The 19,666-nt window shown below is 40.2% G+C and overlaps 1 protein-coding gene across 3 annotated transcripts in view; it reads left to right on the top strand.

The window, feature by feature from the left end:
• The first annotated feature begins 106 nt into the window (after window positions 1–106).
• Window positions 107–19,666, top strand: part of GTF2E1 (general transcription factor IIE subunit 1) — a 53,835-nt gene continuing 34,275 nt past the window's right edge. The window contains exons 1-2 of one of the 3 annotated variants that reach the window (XM_080363377.1): window positions 107–226; window positions 8,704–9,181. In XM_080363377.1, coding sequence (XP_080219503.1) covers window positions 8,734–9,181 — 448 coding nt within the window. In that variant the 5' untranslated portion in view covers window positions 107–226; window positions 8,704–8,733. Of the gene's footprint in view, window positions 227–268; window positions 380–8,703; window positions 9,194–19,666 lie in introns of those variants that run through there. The other 2 variants (XM_080363375.1, XM_080363376.1) reach the window with 2 other exon arrangements.

Below are 19,666 nucleotides of genomic sequence, written 5' to 3'. Positions count from 1 at the left end.
TAGGGATGCGATTGGCTCCCTTTCCTGTCGTTTACCGCTCAGCCACGGAGCGGAATGGCTGCTGGGGACGGAGGGGGGCGGTACCGCGCACGCGCGGAACGGGGGAGGGCAGTTGGACGAGGCTCCCGGCGCCCGGCTGACGCCACAGGCGCGCGCGGCTCTGACGTGCCCGTGCGGAGCCGCCGAAAGCGCCGCCCGGAGCGGGGAGAGCTGGAAGCGGCGGCAGGTCAGTGCCGGCCCCGGGGAGCGGCGGCCGTGCCCGCCCTGCGGCGCCATCCCGGAGCCAGCGGACGTACCGCGCGGGGAACCACGCGGTGTCACAAGGGGAAGCGGCCGGGCGCCCCCTCTCCTCAGCTCTGTCTGCAGCGGGCCCCCCGCGGTGGGTACTATGGCCCACGGGGACCCCTGGCTCCAGTTTTGGGTGTTGCTGAGGGGCCTGGCGTGCCGGCCCCGCCCGCGGGGGTCCGTACTCCCCGCGTGTGTGCGGCTGGGCCGCTGCCCTGGGGCCTTGCTTCGCTTTTGGCTCCAAACCACCTCTCCTCGTGTGCAGCTTATAGGGGATTTCTCGTTTGTGTGTGTTTAGTCTCATGTCTTTACAGGAGCCTACACAATCGGGTGTTTGAAGCTCACACAGAAAAGCCGTACAAACAGTATAAGGGGCTCTCCACTTCTCTTGGCTTTAAAGCTTAGTCTGCTGCTACAGTCCAGTCTGTGCAATTTGTAATTGGAAGGAAGCTACAAGATTATGGGAAGCTGAGGAGTAATTGACACTGTGACAAATCTAGGGTGCAGTGAAATGAGCTGGATGTGTTGGCTCAAGAGCCTGTTGCTGTCAAAACGAACATCTTTAAGCTCATTCTTTTCTGCCCTATTTGGCCATCGGCTGAGCCATACAGTGAAACCATTTAGGTCTCCAGGTCAAGAAGATATTTTCTTTATGGGCTCTAATTTTCTTATGGCTTCATAAGCTTGCTGGTTCCCTGAGAAGGTGATGAACATTACATCTCATAATGGCACTAAGCTGTTAAAAGGGTGCAACTGGCAAACTTGTGTTACAAGTGGCTCAGAATGAATAAGGAAGATCGGCATTCTGAAAAGCTTGTTCAGCAGCACACAGTTAAGCTACCTTTTCATGAAACATAGGTGGCTTAATATCTTTCAACCACTGTTGAAAAACCTGGAAGGAAAAAAAAAAAGGTATTTTTCTGCCTTTTAGTGGTGCAGATTGGTGCACTGGAAGATCTTCTGAGTGCCAGTGCTGGCACGGGAGATGGCAAAGCCATGTGCTTGGGAGAGGAGCAAATACCCTCTGGCAGCAATAAGGGATGATAGGAGTTTCATTCCTGCCTTCCACTGCCTTTAAGATACTATTTGTGGCTCACTTTCACACAGGATGCTTTAGAGAATTATTCTAAAGAAGAAACCACGTGAATTAAAGCTACCCCGGAATATTGTTATTTAGCTTCTCTGTTTCTTTATTCCTTACATCCACAGTATATACACTTCCGTGCCACACCTGGGTGCACTTAGACTTTTCCGAACCCAATGCTTTCATAAATCTTTGTATTACTTTCTGGAATTCCTGAAAGTCAGACAATACCACTCACATCATCTATCATGATGAGAAATGTCATAATCCAGGGTATGAAAAAAATTACTGCTTTCTTCCTATCAGAAACTTAACAAGGAATGCTGGCGTTAAGCCCACTGTACCTGAGTGTAATCATGACTTCTTAGGCTTGATATTTGTGAGAAATCCTCTTTTTTACCTTTAAAAAACCCCCAAACCTTAGAGCTTCATTATGTGAGGGCCAATGTCTCCAAAATAACAGATATACTTCTACTGGTATATGTTCAAATCAGAGTTTAAATTTAAAGAATTTCTGATGTCCATGATTAAAATGTTCTAGTGGCTTCACATCACAATTGATTAAACATCTTTGCCAGTATGTGGGGAAAGCTCACTCTTCTACATCCCTAGCCGTGCGTTCTACTCTCTGCTTTGTATAGATTCTAGTCTGGTAACAAATTTCGGTTCTTGAACTTTTCCTCCTTGCCCTCCCTGTAAAATACCTTACTTTTTTTTTGTATGTTTTTCATTTTTTTCTCAGCTTGGTTCACCTTGCTACATGAATTGGCAACTGTCAAAATTATCACAGAATGGCAGGGGTTGTGGCTGAACACTGGGAAGGAAAAAAAACTTCTTTGTGGGAGGGATTGTCTAATGTGTCTTAAGCGGTAACGTGAAACTGTACCTTCACTATTCTAGCCACTAAGTTTGGTGTTCCATAAATAATGCGCTACATTTTTTTCTACAGCTACGCCTGTAAATAGTTTGTTAATGATAATGTGCATTTGAAGGACTTCTCTTTGTATATGTTCACATAGGTGGTCCTTTTAATTTACATCCTGAGCCTGCATTGTTCAGTTTCTGCTTTGCATGGTTAGACCTTGTGGCCTTATCCTGTGTGATTTCATATATTTTTACTTGTGAAATTAGGTGAAAATATCGTAATTTCAGCCAGGCCTTTCAGCCTTTTTGTGTGCAGTTGCAGCACAACATTTCATCTTCAGTGAGGAAAACCCTATGATACTTGTGGCCTCTTGGTTTCAGTTTATGGGATGGCGATAAGAAGGCAAAATTTGAGTGAAAGCAGATGTTCTGTTTTCTTTTAATACTTCAGGGCAGTTCTTGCAATGAAAATAGATGATTTCTCATAAGATGGAGTGCAGGAGGAAGGCCCAGCAACGGTATTCCTGAAGCCTCCAAGGAATAGAATTCACTAGGCTTTTGATAAAATGCCAGAAGACTTTGTGTTTGCAACTGATGTGGGATGAAGGCAGTTGTGGATAATAGAGACATGTTGCACACATCATTCAGTCACTACAGAGAAAGGCCAAAAAAAAAAAGCAGAACTGAAAAGCGAAGATTCTGTGCCATTTTCCATTTTCAGGAAAGGATGAGCAGTGTCTGAGGTTACATTGTACAGACATTTAAAATCTTGGTGGCATGTTTTCCCACTGTAGATCTGAAATTTGTGCCTTCCTGCCCTTCACTCAGGAGGATTCAGAATCGCTCCTCTCAGCTTAGCCTCGTCATCTTCTGGAAGTCAGAATTTTAAATTTTATTAGAGTGAGAGACTACAAAACCAGGATCTGATGTTTGCAAGTGCCTGCTGGAGTGGGATGTGGTATATGCTGGCTCCTGGTAGCAGTGCTTACAGGTGAGGAACTCTATTATAATCTGATTTTGATTTTTCCTGAAGAAGATGTCAGTGGTGTAAGCAAGTATTTTCTTTTTTCCTTTTAAAAAATTTTATGGCAGAAGCCTGCAGAACCATTTTTCCCAACAAATCAGCAAAACCTGGTCTCAAAGATTTAGTGAAAAAGAGCACTGACAATTTAAAGTAGATATGGGGAAAAAGAGGAAGTATCTTTCCAAGTGTTAGCATAATGTCTGATAGACCTAGACTCCCAGACACCCCTGCAACTCCCAAGTTTTCTTCCAGAAGAGATCGGGGGTGTTATAAAGGGTTTGTATACCCAAGGGAGTTGGAAGAGCAGTCTGCTTCCTTTTTCAGGACCCCGCTTTTAAAATATTTGCCTTGTCAACTATACGAACAGTGAGACTCGAAGTTACACATTAGGGTGATGTTCACTTGCAGCGTTGGTTAAAAATCCAGGCTAATTCACTGGCTGACTTATGTTTTTGGTTTTTTAGTTCTAGTTTAATCTACATTGGGGCTTCTATGTCTCTCCTTTTTAGTACTTTTCATCTTTTATCTCAGCTTTAGTCAGGAAAAGCAGGAAGAAAAACAGATCAAACATCCTTAGCAGAATTCCTGTTTGAGTTCTCGAAAGAATTATTGAAATCTTTGTACATAGAGAAGAACAGTTCAGGTACTTCGTTGCATCAGGAAAGTCCTGAGCAGTGGAGATGTTTTCTCAGTTGAATTTTTGGCTTCTATACAGCCTTTGGTTCCATCATACTGAGTGTTTTTTTGCGGTCACTTGCTCTCCTCTTGATTTCCTTTCTGACATCTCTAGTTATGCTCAAGACCTCTGCCTCATGCACTTCTACTCAACCTGGAGTATGATCTCTATTTTACAGATTATACACTGTGTTTTTTCACCCAACAGATCCAATACTAATGTGTAACTGTAGGTCTCTCTTCCCAGTGTTGTCCTTTATAGCCACATCACTACTTATTGTTACATTCGCAGCAATTAAAAAAAAAAGTGTTTGTAGGGTTGCTGTCCTCCTGTGATAACATACACAGATCTACTTTCCTCTTATACTCGTAATACTGAATTGTATTCATATAATTACCCAGAACAATTCCCCAACAGCTGTCTTTTAATAAAGCCTATGTTTAAATTCTGAATTTTTTATTTTTGGTCTTTCTGAATATCATCCTGTCCAGTGTGCTTTATTATTGGTGCTCTAGGTGCTTACTGTGTAGTTGTGTATATTGGGCGTTATTTTTCTTTTTTTTTTCCTTGACAATGTCCCTTGATGTTTATACATTATTAAGGTCGGTACAGACATTATTATAAAACAGTTGCACGTCCATTAAAACCTTATTAGGAGATGTTATCACATTTCTTTGCACACTTAATTAATTCAGGCTTGACTTACTGCTTTGATGGAAGGTGAAATCACTGTTCAAGGATGAAATGGTAAAGTCCCCCACTCCCCCACTTCTGTATTTTAAACTAATATTTTTGTGGCACTGGGTTATAATTTGTGAGCTGGATCACTGTCTTTCTTGCCGGGTGAAAGGTAGTAAGGATTTGCAGCTCATCTGCTGTCACCTGAGATTCTTTGTGGGCCAAATGTCAGGCTTTCCTAGAGAAACAATTTGTTACATGCTGGCTTGATGAGTTCTGGCAGCAGGATATGCCATTGTTCTGGATCATGTAGTTTATATGAGAACATGATTATCAAGGATGTGGCAAAATATGTCCTTTATCCAGCCATACAGATCTTGTTTGAGCCTTTGCTTTTGATTAGACCTCAATGTAATATAAAAACTGGTGTTTGCTGAACATGTGTCCATGCTTATTTTTAGAACTAAGTTGTGTTCAGCATTGTTGACTTTCATGTAGCAACAATTGACAAGGGTGTTCTTTGGTGGCTTTAGTTCTTTTTTTTTTCTTTTTCTTTCTTAAAGCTGACACTAGCCAGTTGGTTGTCTCACCCAAAGGCTGTCTTCTGCAGGATTTAGAATTTAATTCATGTTAATCAACTTTTTGAAGTGGAGTTTAATGGAAGAGAATGGTTTGTGGTGGTTTCAGAAGCTTGTATTTCCACATATCCATGCCTGGAAGAAAACCAGTGCTATATTCAAGATGCCCGTTATTACCTGAGGATGTAGAAGGCTTGGATGTCACTAAAAATCTCCCAGTAAAGGAGAAGAAATAATTGTGCAAAAACACCTAGTCCCACTAGATGAAAAAGATAAATTTATACAGATTGACACTGAGAAATATTGTTAAATCTCTATTGCTAGAAAGTGTGTACTCCTAGAGGTGGTTTTATTTATTGGTCCCTGCTAGGTCTCAGTTTAAGCTGTTTGAGTGCAGCATTTGGGAAATTGTGCTGTAAACCTGTTTTGAAAGCGGCTGTGGAAATCGGCAGCTCGCTTGTCAAAGAGATTAGTGCAGAGAAAATGCTTTCCATCAGCTCTCAGATGACGTATACAGAGTGAGTTGTGCTTATTTAAAACTACTTTTCTCCTTTTTTGTTACAACTGATGTTCTGAAGGTCATTGTGCCCACTGCAAGTTGCTTTGCCAGGTTTTCCTACAAGGAATTTTTAAGGGACAGTGAATTGGTGAGGATAGAAGGTTTGTTTGTTTGTTTTTGAGATCAGTACTTAAAAACCTTTTGAGTTTCTAAATTTGACTTTTTAATTCTGGGGTGCCAGGTTTTATTTAAAATTGATCTTTACATTAATGTTATTAAACTCTGAAAAGGATTTAACAATTTGAATAAATAAAGGCTTCCGGCCAGCTTCTGCCTAGCTTCTGCATTGACATTGTTTTATATTAATAGTATCGCTATGTTGCAGACAGATTCAGTCAAAAGCAAGATTTATCTTTAAGTGACTGAAAGACTGTAAAAATACAAACAGAATGAAATTGATTTTCAAGTACTATGTCCTGTGATGGTATTCAGATTGGGTCTAACTTAGAAATTTAAAAATACTATATGGCTAACTCATCAGGGGGCATCTTTTATTGCTAATGCTTTTACTTCTAATGCAGAGCTCTACAAAACAGTCCTTTGTGTGAGGCAAATCATTGTGTTTCTGGCATGCAAAAGAAAGCTAACTGATTCTAGTAGTACTTGTTTCACAGCTAATTCATGCCATGGTAGACATATTTTGATTTAATTTCCTTGAAGGGGAGCTGGAGCTGGACATCTGAGCATTGTTTTCTGTAGGCTATTCTGAGCTTGCACACCAGCAGTCAACAAATGTTGTTAATTTCATTTCAATTTGAGCACTGTGAATACCATTTGGCTGTAAGTTAGAAAAAAAGAAAAGCTCAAGCAGAGAAGCATTTTAAAAGAAAAGTATGAAAGTGTGTTTTGTTTTATTTTTTACCCAAACAGCAAAAAAGAGTGGACCATCTTAATTTACTTACTGTTAAGCTCCACAAACGACAGGCTAATTGCTTTCCAGTTGCACTAGCCATAACCCTGAAGTGGAACATACCAGCTCAGTTGCAGAAGAGGGTAGGGGTTGGAGAGAAGTAAAGCTTCAGTGGGTAATGTTGCTTAAAGTTTTCTGAGAAGGCAGTGTTTTTCATACAAAAAAAAAAAAAAAAAATCCAAGCAGGCTATTGTGGTAAATGATCACAGATTTTTCAGTAGTCTTAGCTGATGAGTGAGTCATCAGCTGCTTGGATACTTGTACAGCTTGGTGATTTCAGAGGGATGTCTTAGTGTGGGGTGTACAGAAAAGTTCTAAAATGGGGTTTGTCGAAAAGGATCTTGCATGTTTTATGATAGCGATGAAGAAAGTAGCATATCAATCCAGATTCTTTCTTCTGGTGTTGACCTTCTCTTTCCTTTATTTGAGACTTGAATGCTGTGGAGGTACATATACAGTGTGTGAAATGCATAATAGAAGTGAAAATTGAGATTGGCAGAGTTGTACTATTTATGATATTAGTTCACAGATAAAAATTGCTTAGCAATGATGAACAAAGAAATTAAGGTGTGGGGTTCTTCAGTTGAAGAAACCTTTTGCTTAAGAAACGGTTATTCATATCCTATACTAGCATAGAAGTCTCATATTGAAAAAAACTAATCAAAGCCTTATTTGAAGTTAACTGAAAGTACAACCCCCTGAATAGATATTTCAAAAGCACCTATAATATTTCATACTTATTTTGAACATTTCATACATGGAAACCCAAGTGCATTATGAGTGGAGGGGAACTTTGTTATTGCCTAGAGATGGACAGACTTGAAAGAGTGGAGGGAGAATGTGCAAAACCACTCTGTGAAATGGCAGTAAGCCTTTGCTCTCTGCCTTATGGAGTTGCTTCCCTTTTTCTCTCCACTAGACAAAACTGGCAGCTTCAGAGTAGTCACTGCCGTTGTCTACTGTCACTGTCTATTGGGGCTTGATTTTTGCCTGTGTGGCACAGGTGACAGAAAGAGAAATTTCTTGCATTATATGATCCTATATATGATGCTGTGGATGTCACAGAAGCATGTAATTGCCATGACCATTTGTGCCATTTGATATTAAGGTGAAGAAAAATGAAGTGAAAATACAGTATTTCTTTAGCAATTATTGTCTTGTCACAGGTAGTGCAGTAAGTTGTCGTAAGTAACTGAAAGGATCCTTCATAGAATACTTTTTCTTTTTAAACACATCATCTCCTCATGTTCACTAAGTCTTGACTTTTACTTCATTTATCATGCTATATTATCTGTGGTCTTCTAAGGCCTGAATGTGAGACACTTTAAATGAAGGATCGGCCCTTTGGAAGGACCAATTTGCTCATCTAAGATCAAGGCTGAAGCAGTCTGTGATGTAGGAGTTGGTAGTGCTAACAGTTTTCATGCTGCAGATGGTTGACTAAGGTCTATTTATCAGAAAGTAAGGAAAAAGTGTATCTGTTCTCATTGTGCAGCTGGGAGCTTTTGCCTCAATGCAAACCAGTCTCTACTGGCAAGCTGTCCTTGTATAATATCTCTGCCCAGTGATGTCTGAGGACTAGAAGCAGGCAGGGCTACTTAGAGTATGATGAAGTGACATCAGCCGGGGTCATAAGACTGTTCCTCTCTTGGGCTGTCAAAGGACATTTCTTGCTGTAGCCTTTTTCTACTTCTCCCAAGCTACAAGTCTTAACTGATCGCGAAGCTGTCTGCTGGAGCTCGGCTTCAAGACAGCTTTCTTGTTCTGTTGCTGTGACTGAGTAGAAATGAAATCTGCCGTATGTTATGGTACCAGTTTCTTGTGTGCTTTTTAAAAGTTTTCCATCATTTTGTTTTGCATGAGAGGTACTGTTTCCTAATTCCACTTCTGTAGCATTAGCATTATTAACACCTAAGGAGGCAGTGCAGGGCTTGGGGAAGAGAAATAGAAAACACTCCATCCTTTTCTTTGCTCTAAGTGAGAAAAATCAAAACTTCTGTAGTCAGAAGAGTAGCTAAGAATCCATCTGCCTTTTTACATTGCAGTATACATGAAGCTCAAGATCTGAACCTGCTATGACTGACCCAGACGTCCTCACTGAGGTCCCAGCAGCTCTCAAACGTCTTGCCAAATACGTGGTGCGTGGCTTTTACGGCATCGAACATGCTTTGGCTCTGGACATTCTCATCAGGAATCCATGTGTGAAGGAAGAGGATATGTTAGAACTCCTGAAGTTTGATAGGAAGCAGTTGCGGGCTGTTCTGAACACCCTCAAGGGTGATAAGTTCATCAAATGCAGGATGAGGGTAGAGACAGCTCCAGATGGCAAAACCACCCGTCATAACTACTACTTCATCAACTACCGCCTTCTGGTTAATGTGGTGAAGTACAAGCTGGACCACATGAGGAGGAGGATTGAGACAGATGAAAGAGACTCCACCAATCGCGCCTCTTTTAAATGCCCCATTTGCTTCAGCACTTTCACAGACTTGGAAGCCAACCAGCTGTTTGACCCCAGAACAGGTAAGTTTACAGGTAACAGAATGCTCTTGCTCTCTCCTTTGTCTGTAAATGCAAGAGATTAAGGAAACAAAGTCTTAGGAAAATTCTCTTGAGTTGAACTGGAGCTAGAGGGCACTCTGTTTCTGCAGGTGGTGTTTGGGCAAAATACATAAGTAATGTATACAGACTTACACAGTCTGTACAGGCAAATAGCAGTGTTGGTAAAATGCTTGAGTGACAAGCAGTAAAGAAGTGGAGGTTGTATCGCAATCGAATTCTAGGATGAATTAAGTAATCTGCCTTTGTTGGAAGTTGACAGTTCTTCAGTATAACCTGGTCTTGCCTGTGAACTATATGACTTACTGGTAGTTTGCCAAGAGGCCGTATATATGGTTGACTTTGATATGCAAAAATTTTTAATTTAGAGATGGTCATTCAAAGAGTCAGTTGTTACTGTTTGATTTTCTTCTATCCATGTCATTATACTGCACAACCTTGTTTCCCCAGTGTAAAGCAGTCTCACAAAAGTTAAAAGAAATTAATTATGGACTTGTCCGTGGCTGGGAGTAAACAAGATTCTTTTTCAAGTGTGTGTCGCAGTCTCAGTGGAGGTGCATACCTGTCTCATGCATATGAAGTAAGAATCCTTTCTGGGTATCATTGTCTACAGGGGCAGTCCAAATACTTTCTGATTCTGTGCCAGGGAAGAAAAGGAAGAACACCTGCACCTGATGAGATCCTATTTTGCTAGTCTAATCTGAGATTATTTTGGGGGGAAGGCAGGAAGCAGGGGTTGGGTACTAGGCTTCCACCTTTTGAATTAGTTTCTTTAAATTTTCACTTTTGAATTCTTTGTCCTGATCTTACTTTTCCACAAAAATAAAAGAGCTAAAGTCAGGATACCTCTCAGAAACATTGGAGTGTGGTTCTTTGTGTCAGTTATCACAATGAGAATCTGTAAAAAAATCACTGTTTAAGGGTAGTGAAGCTTTTAATATAGGGTTACTGATGTCTAATCTGTTTTGGGGAAGGGCAAACACCCAAAAAATGTTGAGCCTGTCATTTTCCCTCTTTCCTGCCTCCAAAGATCAAGAGCTGTGAAACTCTATTTTACTTGAACAACCATGTAGATTATATCTAGTATTAGACAAGCAGAATCCACTAAGTCAACTAAAAGTCATTGTTGTAATCCAGTGCAGCTCTCCTAGAAGAAGTTGCTCCCTCATGGAGCACCAAAACCAGCAGTGCCAACCCAGATTTTCTGGACTCACCACTGAGTATAGAAAATGCACATGCTTTCTACAGTAATGATCCTCTGTGGCAGCTAAAGCCATGGGTGTTGAGCTGAAGGGGTGTCGTGCTTTTGCAGTTTGCTTCAGTAAGGAGAGGAGAACCTGTGCAGAGAACAAACATGGTGGGGAGTGTGAGGCACTCATCCCAAGGGGACCAGTAACACTTTGCAGGTGAATCCTCCCAGCTTGTGTAGACAGTGAGTTCCAAGAGCAAAGAATCGGTTGTTGAGCAGATGCAGAAGACAATAATGCTGAGATTTGGCTTTGACAGCAGTCTTGTGCTCCAGGAACTGATGAGGTCAACCGAGGGTTTGTCTGCAGTACAGGCACTGGCTGTGGCTGTCTCCACAACGGAGGATCATTCACTGGCACACAGAGTGTTTTGCAGTTTTGCTGGTGGAAGGCTGAGTGTTGTTTTCCTAGCAATTCCCAGCAGTTGGTTTCTGTCACTATTAATGCAAATAACAAGATAGCCAGTTTACTCTCACTTTCAATAAGAGCATACCTGTCTAGAATGTATATATATTCTATTTCTTCTTATATAATTTTTAAGTCAATGATAGCTTAATCTAGAATAGTTCATGATGATACTGTTGCTCAAAGAGCTTTTACATGTAATACGTGTTTGGATAGGGCTCTGCAGTTACTGTTTAAGTCACATAGTCTCCAAACCATGAGATAGCTGCTTGTTTCCATTCGGGGTAAATACATGAGCAATTTTTTTTTTTTTTTTTTGAGTGAGAATGGCTTTTGTATATTGCAGTGGATTGTGTTGTCTGCATTTGTTTCCTGCTCCTCTAGAATTCTGTATTAGAAAAGAACTGAGACACCTTTTTGTCTCTCACAAAGGGAGCTCATGAGGACAAGGCACATAGAGGAACAAGGTTTATCAGCTAGTGAATAGCCATCCTTTTCCAAGAATGTCTTTAGCCCTTATCAGCACTGTACATAAACCTCTCCCAGAAGGGTAGCTGGGAGCCGCATGAATTTCAGTCACAGTTGACCTGAGCTGCTCCTGGACTGCAGCCACTTTGGTAAAGTTTTGTGAATTAAAAGGCCTGCAGAGCCAAAGTCTGTTTGTCCATGGAGCAGGTAGAGCATGGAAGGCATCCTGTTCCCTAGTCTAGACCAAGCTGCATTTAAATTTGTGATTTTTTTGTTAAAAGACCTCCTTTTTCACTATCTGCTTTTTGTCCTTGTCACTCAGGGATGGTGATGGTTTAGATGTCCTGTGTTTTCTCCTGCTTTGCTTTTATCTTGCCTAGTTGCAACTCAAATGCAAAATCTGAGCAATTGTCGTAGAGGGAATGGGTTAGAAGAGGTCATTGCTCTTGCCTTTCCTTCTCAGTGATGGTGAGGAGGTTTCCAAAATCTGCCCGTGACTGTAGTCATTCTTTTGCAATTTGTGAATTAAGAGTGCTTGCAAAGAGCCTGTCCATATGTTGGATCCGTAGTGCTCTTTAATTTTTACCACGGCATCTGTGTCTGTCTTTCAGCTTTAGCAGAGATCTGTTTCTGATAGGTTACCAGCTGTGAAATGAAGGCTTTTTTAGCTGCTTTACTGCATTTGTGAATAATTTTGCAATAAATTGAGGTGTTTCTTTTTTCATCGGAAGATGTGATTTTTGTTGGTTTTGGAAGGTGGAAATGTGTCCGCTGAGAGAAAATAATTGATAGTAAGAAAGGTACGTTTTCAGGGCGTATAGATAGAGAGGTACTTTGGTTGCTGTTCATCCAGTTAATTTGGAAAAATATTTTTGAACAAAGAGTGAGTTTGCAACTAAAGTAATTTTAAATATAGATTTAAAATGGTATAAATTTTAACTTGAGAGTGTGATCTCTCTGTTGTTAGAAGCATTACATGATTTTTCTTCATCCTTTTTTCTGCTCTTAAACATCTCAACCCAAAAAAGCTCCAAAAACTTACTATATTGTCAAAGGTTACAAAAGTATTGTCTAGTCCTTAGGGAAGTTCAAGAACAGGAATCATGTAATGCTAAAGAAACTGTCAGATGGTGAATGGCAAAGTGACAAAAATATTAGAGTTTTGCTGCTGATTCAACTCACAAAGGAATCTTTTGAAAAGTGAAAAGAAACAGATGTTGTGTTGCAGGTTGTATGACCAGTGAGTGCCTCCTAGCTCTAAGCATGGCGTGCCCAGGTCATGAGTTTTAGCCCCATCTGTTCTACATGACAAGCTTGAACAGATCTCCAGATACCACACTTTCTCCTCAGTGGCAGTTTTTACCATTCCTGTCAAAGCAGCAGTAACAGTACTGTCTGCTTTTAGAGGCAAACAACTTGAACACAGCCTGCTTTTATTTTGCAGAAGTTTGCTGTAGAAACTTGTAGCAAAGCTAAGAAGACCTTCCTGATTCAAGAGGTTGCAGATTTGCTGTCTGCTTATTGCCCTGGCGGTACCTTTGGTGGGAGTTGGTGCAAGCTGGGTTGTTACAGGCTGAGTGAACAGTTCTTACCCACTTTTCTGAGTATTTTGAGATCTACAGAAAGAAAAACACAAATTGTCTGTGAATGAAAAGTGTTACTTCTAGCCTTGTGCTTCAGGTGGGATGACTGAGAAAGGAAAAAGATTGTAGTTTTCCTATAAGATCCTAATATAAGCACTTTAAATACAGATCATTGTCTTTCACTTGTGCCATTGTCTGCTGTCAACCTGTTCTTTGATATTTCATCACTCTTTGTTCCATGTGCTAGCAGTTGCATGCAGCTGCTCATGTGATGAAGCTTTGGGCGGGTGGAAAGCTGCGGCCATACCCTTATACAAGGTAAGGACTATCTCTTGAGGCAGGAATGTACAAGAAAGAGTTTGAGTAGCAGTACGAAGAGCCAGATTTTAAATGCATACTGTGAATGACACTGCTGAACTCTGTCTATTCCCAGACCTGGGCTGACAGTGGATACTGACCTAAGGGACACTGGGTTTTCACATGTTCTGCCTAGAGATAGGGTGTCACTTCATCAGGCTCTTACACAGACCTAAGGGAAGAATTTTCTTCTCTGTGCTTCTAAATGTAGAAACAACAGCAATTTGGTTTCTGTAGGCCAATTCCTGACATTGCAGAGTAATCTAAACAACTCAATACCATCTTGTCAATTAGCTTTAACAAAAAAAAAAAATCAGGGAGAATTAAATATGCATAAGTCTGTTCTGTGGCATGTTGGGGGGAGGACGGGAGGAGTTGCATTGTCTCACCCAGAAGAGGGAGCTGTCTTCTCTATGCATAGGGGCTTGGGTAGATTAACTTATTCAGTGTCACAAAATGGAAAATTATGTTCATGAGTATGTGTTCTGTAGCATGATTAATATGATCTGGTTGGAGAAGGTCTCTGTGATGTATCCTGACCTCATACCCTAGTCACATTTGTAAATCTAGTGTAGTGTTGGAGTTGACTGTCAAATTCAAGGTCAATTTGAAAGAAAGTATGCAACTAGAAACCACAAAAGGGAGAGTAGGGATGAAGCGAAGGAGTGGCAGAAGCAGGATCCTGCATTGCATCACACTGGCTGTTACTCAGCCTTGGATTTCCTTAGGTATTCTAAATACCAAACTGTATCAGGATACACACCAGTGCAGCAGGTAAATTTGATGTTAGAAAGAAAATATAAGGCTAGACGAAGTGATTTTTCCTCTGATTTTTTCTACCTTTGCAATATCATTTTTATCCAGTCTTGTGTTTCTTTCACTGTGAAGAAACGTCTTGATGTTAACACTATATTGTAATCACAGTTGGTCTCTCTTATGTCCAGCTGTACATTAAGTGTCCTCACCATAACATTCAGTTAGATAAGACATGAATAATAGTGGAAAGAAAAAGATGGAAGATAAGTGCATAACATGAATCAGGAAGATGATGCTGTTGAGATGTTCTTAATTGCAGTTGTAATCACTAGGGTCTTTTGTTATTGGAAAGCATAGCAGCTAATTACTTTTCTCCTCTTTGCCCTCCTGCAGTTTGCTCTTGGTTTAGTGAATGATTTTGGATATAGCTATCTTAATGTTCCTGAAGATGCACTGTAATAGTAACACAGTTTGTATCTGGATCCCTTTCTTGTTCTCTGTGCTGATATGAAATTTAATTTGGAAAGAACAGATTAGAGGTGGCAGTATCAGTTTTACAGAAGGGAAAACAACACCTTGAATTTCATTTTAACCCCACTCGTTTTACTGTCAGCCTCTCACATGTCATTTGTGTACTTCATAACAAAATTATACATAACACGTTCAGAGGCTGGTTTTCTCTACCTGGCACAAGGCACGTTACATCACATTCAGGCAGCTTGTAAGCAGCTGAGTGTTTATATGGTTTGGGCCTTGTTACTGAGAATCGAAATTTCACTAATCTTTGATCTTTTTGCCTTGGTCTTATGTGTTGACTTCTAGAGCTACTGCCTTTTCTTCTGAGTGCTTAGCTTCTCACTTCATCCTCAGAGAGCTATTCAGAACAGATCTGTCTTTTCTTCTTGTTTTGAATTACTACTTCCTCAGGCAAGTTCTACTTTAGCTTCAAATCTTCCTTATCTGATCCAAATTACTTTTGAGCCTGTCCTATCTATTTTGTTAATTTTTCTTATGTTTCCCCTTATCCCTCTTTTTTGCCTTGCCTTTTCTTATGGAGCTCTTGTCTCCATTTCGGTACATCTCTTTCTTGTGATCTCTCCCAGCCATTAGAAAAAATTAATCACTTAGAGCTATTTATTCTCTATATTCACACTATGTAGTCAATCCTATTTGATCTTTATGCTGTAAGTTCTTGTCCTTTAGGTGCAATGATTTACAGAACATGCATTCAGGATTGCTTTGTCTACCATGTGCTGCTATGCATGTGCTAGACGATATTACTACTACAACAAATTCCAGCTCTTTACCAGCCAAAATAAGGACTTAAAATCTTTTTGTAAATGGCATTCCAGAAACTTCCCTTGAAAAAGAAAGGATCCAGAGCAATTCTGTTTTGAATGACTTCAAATTCTGTGAAGATTTTTTTAATTGTTGTTAGCTTTCCAAGCGTATGTAAACCCATCAGTGTGATTCTTCTTGACTTTACAGGCACATTTTGTTTGTCGGTGCTGCCACTGAGAGCTTTTGGCAAACACCAACAGAAGGAAACTGCCCATGCTCTGCTTAGTTTCTCTTTTTCTATTCAAATTTCTGGCAAAAGCACCAAGAGTGTTCTTGTCAGCTTTACTCTGCTTCAGCTTGATAAAGCCTGGAGCCACAGGGAAGGGAAAACTGAGAAAAAGAGATCAGAATTAATGCATGCTTTTCTAAAAGTAAGAATAGTCTTTAGAATGACTTACAAGGGATGTGTAGGTTACATCTGTAACTTGAACTCATTCCCTGCGGGTTGGACACCCTGTCTGAAAGATAACCATCTAGTCTAATCAGGAATTTCTCAGCTTGCTGGAGAAAGAGGCGAAGGTAGTGTTAGAGTCTGTGCTGTGCAAGAACATCAGACTGGAGGACTGTAAGTAACTGGAGTAACTCAGAAAAGCTGTTGCCTGTAGAGTGCTGGCTGGTCACTTCCTTTTATTGCACAGTGACCTCTGGATAGTGTGCTGTGTGTCTCTTAGATTAAAAAAAAGTATCTGGTAAATGCATGCCCTGACTTACAGTATAATTGCCCTTCAAGTAAAGGTTATCACTTCAACTTTTCTCTTGGCTTTGCAAATTGAAATAGATAACAGCAAGAAGATCTCTGTAAAGTCTGTGAATACTGCTCAGCCATTTGCAGTGATGAAAGCTGGACTGCTGCATTCCTATCTTTTACTCTACTAACTTGCTGTTCTTTTGAAACTACATCCTTAGTAATACTATCTGTGAAGTGTGTCATCCTTTTAGGCACGGGTATCTGTAAGGGGGATCAGGAGCTCATGTCCTGTTACTGGTGTTGCGGTCTCTCTGCTCTTGGATGCAATTTGAGGGTGTAGTATGTTGACTCAGTTGATATTTTGGTGTCATCTTCTTAGTCAAAGTGCTAAAAAAAAAAAAAGTTCTGTAATTCCTAATGAGCTTCCTTTGGATATTCCCTCTGTCCAGTTGCGTCTTGTTCTGCTTACTGTCTGGCTTCATTTATACGCAGTAGGAGGAAGGAAGAACTGTCAGCTCAGAGCTGCTGAGGTTGTGCCTATGAGCTGGAGCAGAAATACCTCTTACTGAGAAGAGAAAAGGATTCTTCTTTTCCAATTTTATATTAAATACGTATTAAATCATCTGGTGTTTCTGAACAATCAATAACTTGATGTGTACGATCAATAAATTGATGTGTGTCTCATGCAATCATTTTGTTGAATGTTTAATTTACCTTTTCAAGAGAAATGTCTTTGGATTCTCAAAAGTTCTGTTGCGGTATTTTTAAGTTAGTTGGCCTAAAAATGGACTGTGTACTGATGAATGATCAACATGGTGTTCCTCTGGATAATATAAAGTTGTTCTGAAGGTGCTTTTTTTTTTCTTTTATTTTAAAAGACATTAAATGTTAAATTGTTCCCCTTCTCTAGTTGCAAACCCAGGTCAGCAGAAAGGGGAAACTGTAGCATGAAATTTAGATTAATATCATTGTGAAATGAAGAAGCAAACTTTGTTGATATCTTGTGAATTTTCTGGAGCTTGCTACCTAAACTATGCCAAAGAAATAAATACATATATATGCAGTTCCACATATATATTGCAGGCTGTGATCAAGTTGCTATTTCACAACTGAGTTACAGCACTGCTGTGCCCTTAGAGCACCTTGCATGCCTCATTTGCCACTGATAACCTGCTGTGGCCCCCTGGCAGAGCTTATTAGCTTGAATCCCTTACAGAGCTCTAGAGAAATGTATTTTAAACTACTGACTGGGTCCCTGGACTGTCATTGTATAGCCGTTCTTGGTCCTTGGCCAGAAAAACCTGGTGTTTTTTTGTTTCTCAAATGTGATCAGAGTAATACAGCATGGTTTGTTTTCTCACAGAGTGCTATCAGGGTAGATGTTAGAGGCTCAAGTGTGTCCATCCTGTACTGAAATATGTCTGCCATTGCATTCTGCAGGTCAGGCATAGTGCTGATACACTGTTAGTGTTGCCTAATGGGTGGTGAGATGGCACAGTAACACTATAGTTATGGTGGTCAAAAATGGTAAGTAACAGTGGAATGTAATAGACATCTCTATTAATCATTTATGAGTCTATAAATAAGTCTTGTAAGATTGAGAAGTAGGTGGTAACAGGAGCTTTACTATGAAATGCTTCATTCTGTAGATTTGATCAGCTTCAACTATACACAAGTTCTAAAGGGTGAAGTGGAAAGGCAAAGTATCTGTGGTCAGCTGGTATTTCTTTAAGAGGAAGTATTTTACTTAAGGATTTTTAATTTTTTAAAACATTTTCTGCATGTACCTCTTAAATGTGTCAGAGATATGTCTGTCTCTCTGCTGTGTAGAGGTGCATAGCAGAAACTTCTTGCCCATCTACCAGTATGTTCTGAAGGAGGCTTTGGGGAACCTGGAACAAAATGTGATTTAAACAAGTAGATGTGGAAGTCTTGTAAACATTACTAAGCCATACACAAACTTTAGGAGACAAATGAAAGGTGCCCAGACTGGCTTGCTGAAGCCAGTTTCATGGTAAGAGGAGTTCTGATTTACTTGATTTGTCTGTTTGGAACTTTATAGTATTTTTTTGAGGATGAAAAGTAGGTCCTTTACAGAAGCAGAAGTTATAACATCTTGCAAGGTAAGATGTTATACCTTACCTTACAAGGCAAAGTGTTTTAAGTTCAGTTGCTTCTTGTTAAAGAAAGATACCTTCTCAGGCTGACCTAATTTTCAGTATGTCTAGTGAAGTAATCTTCTATTCTTTAATGTTTTTTTTCAATGCCTGAATTTAAGAATAACTTGACAAAAAGCGGTTGTGGCTGAATACTGAAATTTCTTACTACTGAAGGTTGGGAAGACAAAGGAAGAGAGTCTGTCTTTTGCCAACCTGGTAAAGTGTTCTTAGGCTGATGTGAGTTTTTGGTTTTGGAGGTGGAGTGTGTATTTTTGTGATTGGTTTTTTTTTTTTTTTTTGTGGGTTGGTTTTGGGTTTGTTGTTTGGTTGTTTTGGTGGTTGTGTGTTTGTGGTTTGGCGTTTTGTTTTGTTGTTTTGTTTTGTTTTGTTTTCATTTTGCTTTTCACGCTTTGAAAGCATGAATTCATTTTTTCATGTGTTGAAAAGAGGTCAAAGTTGGTCCCTATTGCCACTTAATTCTGTACTCGAGTGTACATTTGAATCTTGATCTGTGAGTTTGGACAAATATCCTTTTCCACTAATCTGTTGCATTGTCTGGAAAACTAACAATTTCCCCTGTGGCAACATTCAGGCTGTTCTTTGTGTTATGTCAGTTCAGACTGGTTTCCCAGCTTACCAAGATATATCAGTTGTATAAGTGAGTGAGAAACATAGGGTTTCTATAGCAAGCTGATCAGTTGTGCTTCAGGGGCTGCAATGAGGGTAGTTTCTGGCAGCCAGTTTTCAAAATAGCTGAATATTGTGAGGAAAAAGTTGCCTGCAGGAGCATGCAAAGTTGAACTGCAGCAGGTGCCCTAGTGGAAATGCTTGATAGCTGGCAGTAATGCCATCCCCCTACATGACAAACATATACTTTTTGCATTTGCCATCCACACATGCTCTGCCAGCACAGAAAATCTGCTTCCTTTCATTCACAAGAATAAGAACTTTAGTGTCCCTGCCAGATTCAATCTGGTTCTTAAATGTGGTGGATGGCAATCTCAAGTTCAAAGCAATATTGAAGTTAATTTTCGTATGGAGTTGCTGGTTCCTTTTACCTCTTGTGGTATTTTTTGTACGAGAAATTCAGCAGCTGGTTTTCCAAAAGAGTGGCCAACTGCTGTTAAGCTGTATGCATGTCAGTGTTGTAGATAAAGGTAATGTCAGTATAGTATATGGAGAATGTAGGTACAGCATTTGGGAGCCTCATCCAGAGATTTCTGTGTGGATTACAGACTTATGAAGAGACTTTGCTTCTGCTAGCCTTCTGTTGAACAAGAAAGCTTGATCTTTCACTGTGTCTGAAGCAGTTGCACATTTCAAAAAGGTTAGGTGTATGAATTGGAATATTGTCTCTGAAATATTCTTTCTGTACCTGTGAGGCAGCCAACTATAGGGCTCGAGTGGTTGTACTTAAACGTGGCCAGATCCGCATGCCTGTGGCA

The sequence above is a fragment of the Nesoenas mayeri genome, assembly GCF_963082525.1.
Source record: "Nesoenas mayeri genome assembly, chromosome: 1".
NCBI classification, from domain to species: domain Eukaryota; kingdom Metazoa; phylum Chordata; class Aves; order Columbiformes; family Columbidae; genus Nesoenas; species Nesoenas mayeri.
This window is presented reverse-complemented; position numbering and strand designations above follow the sequence as displayed.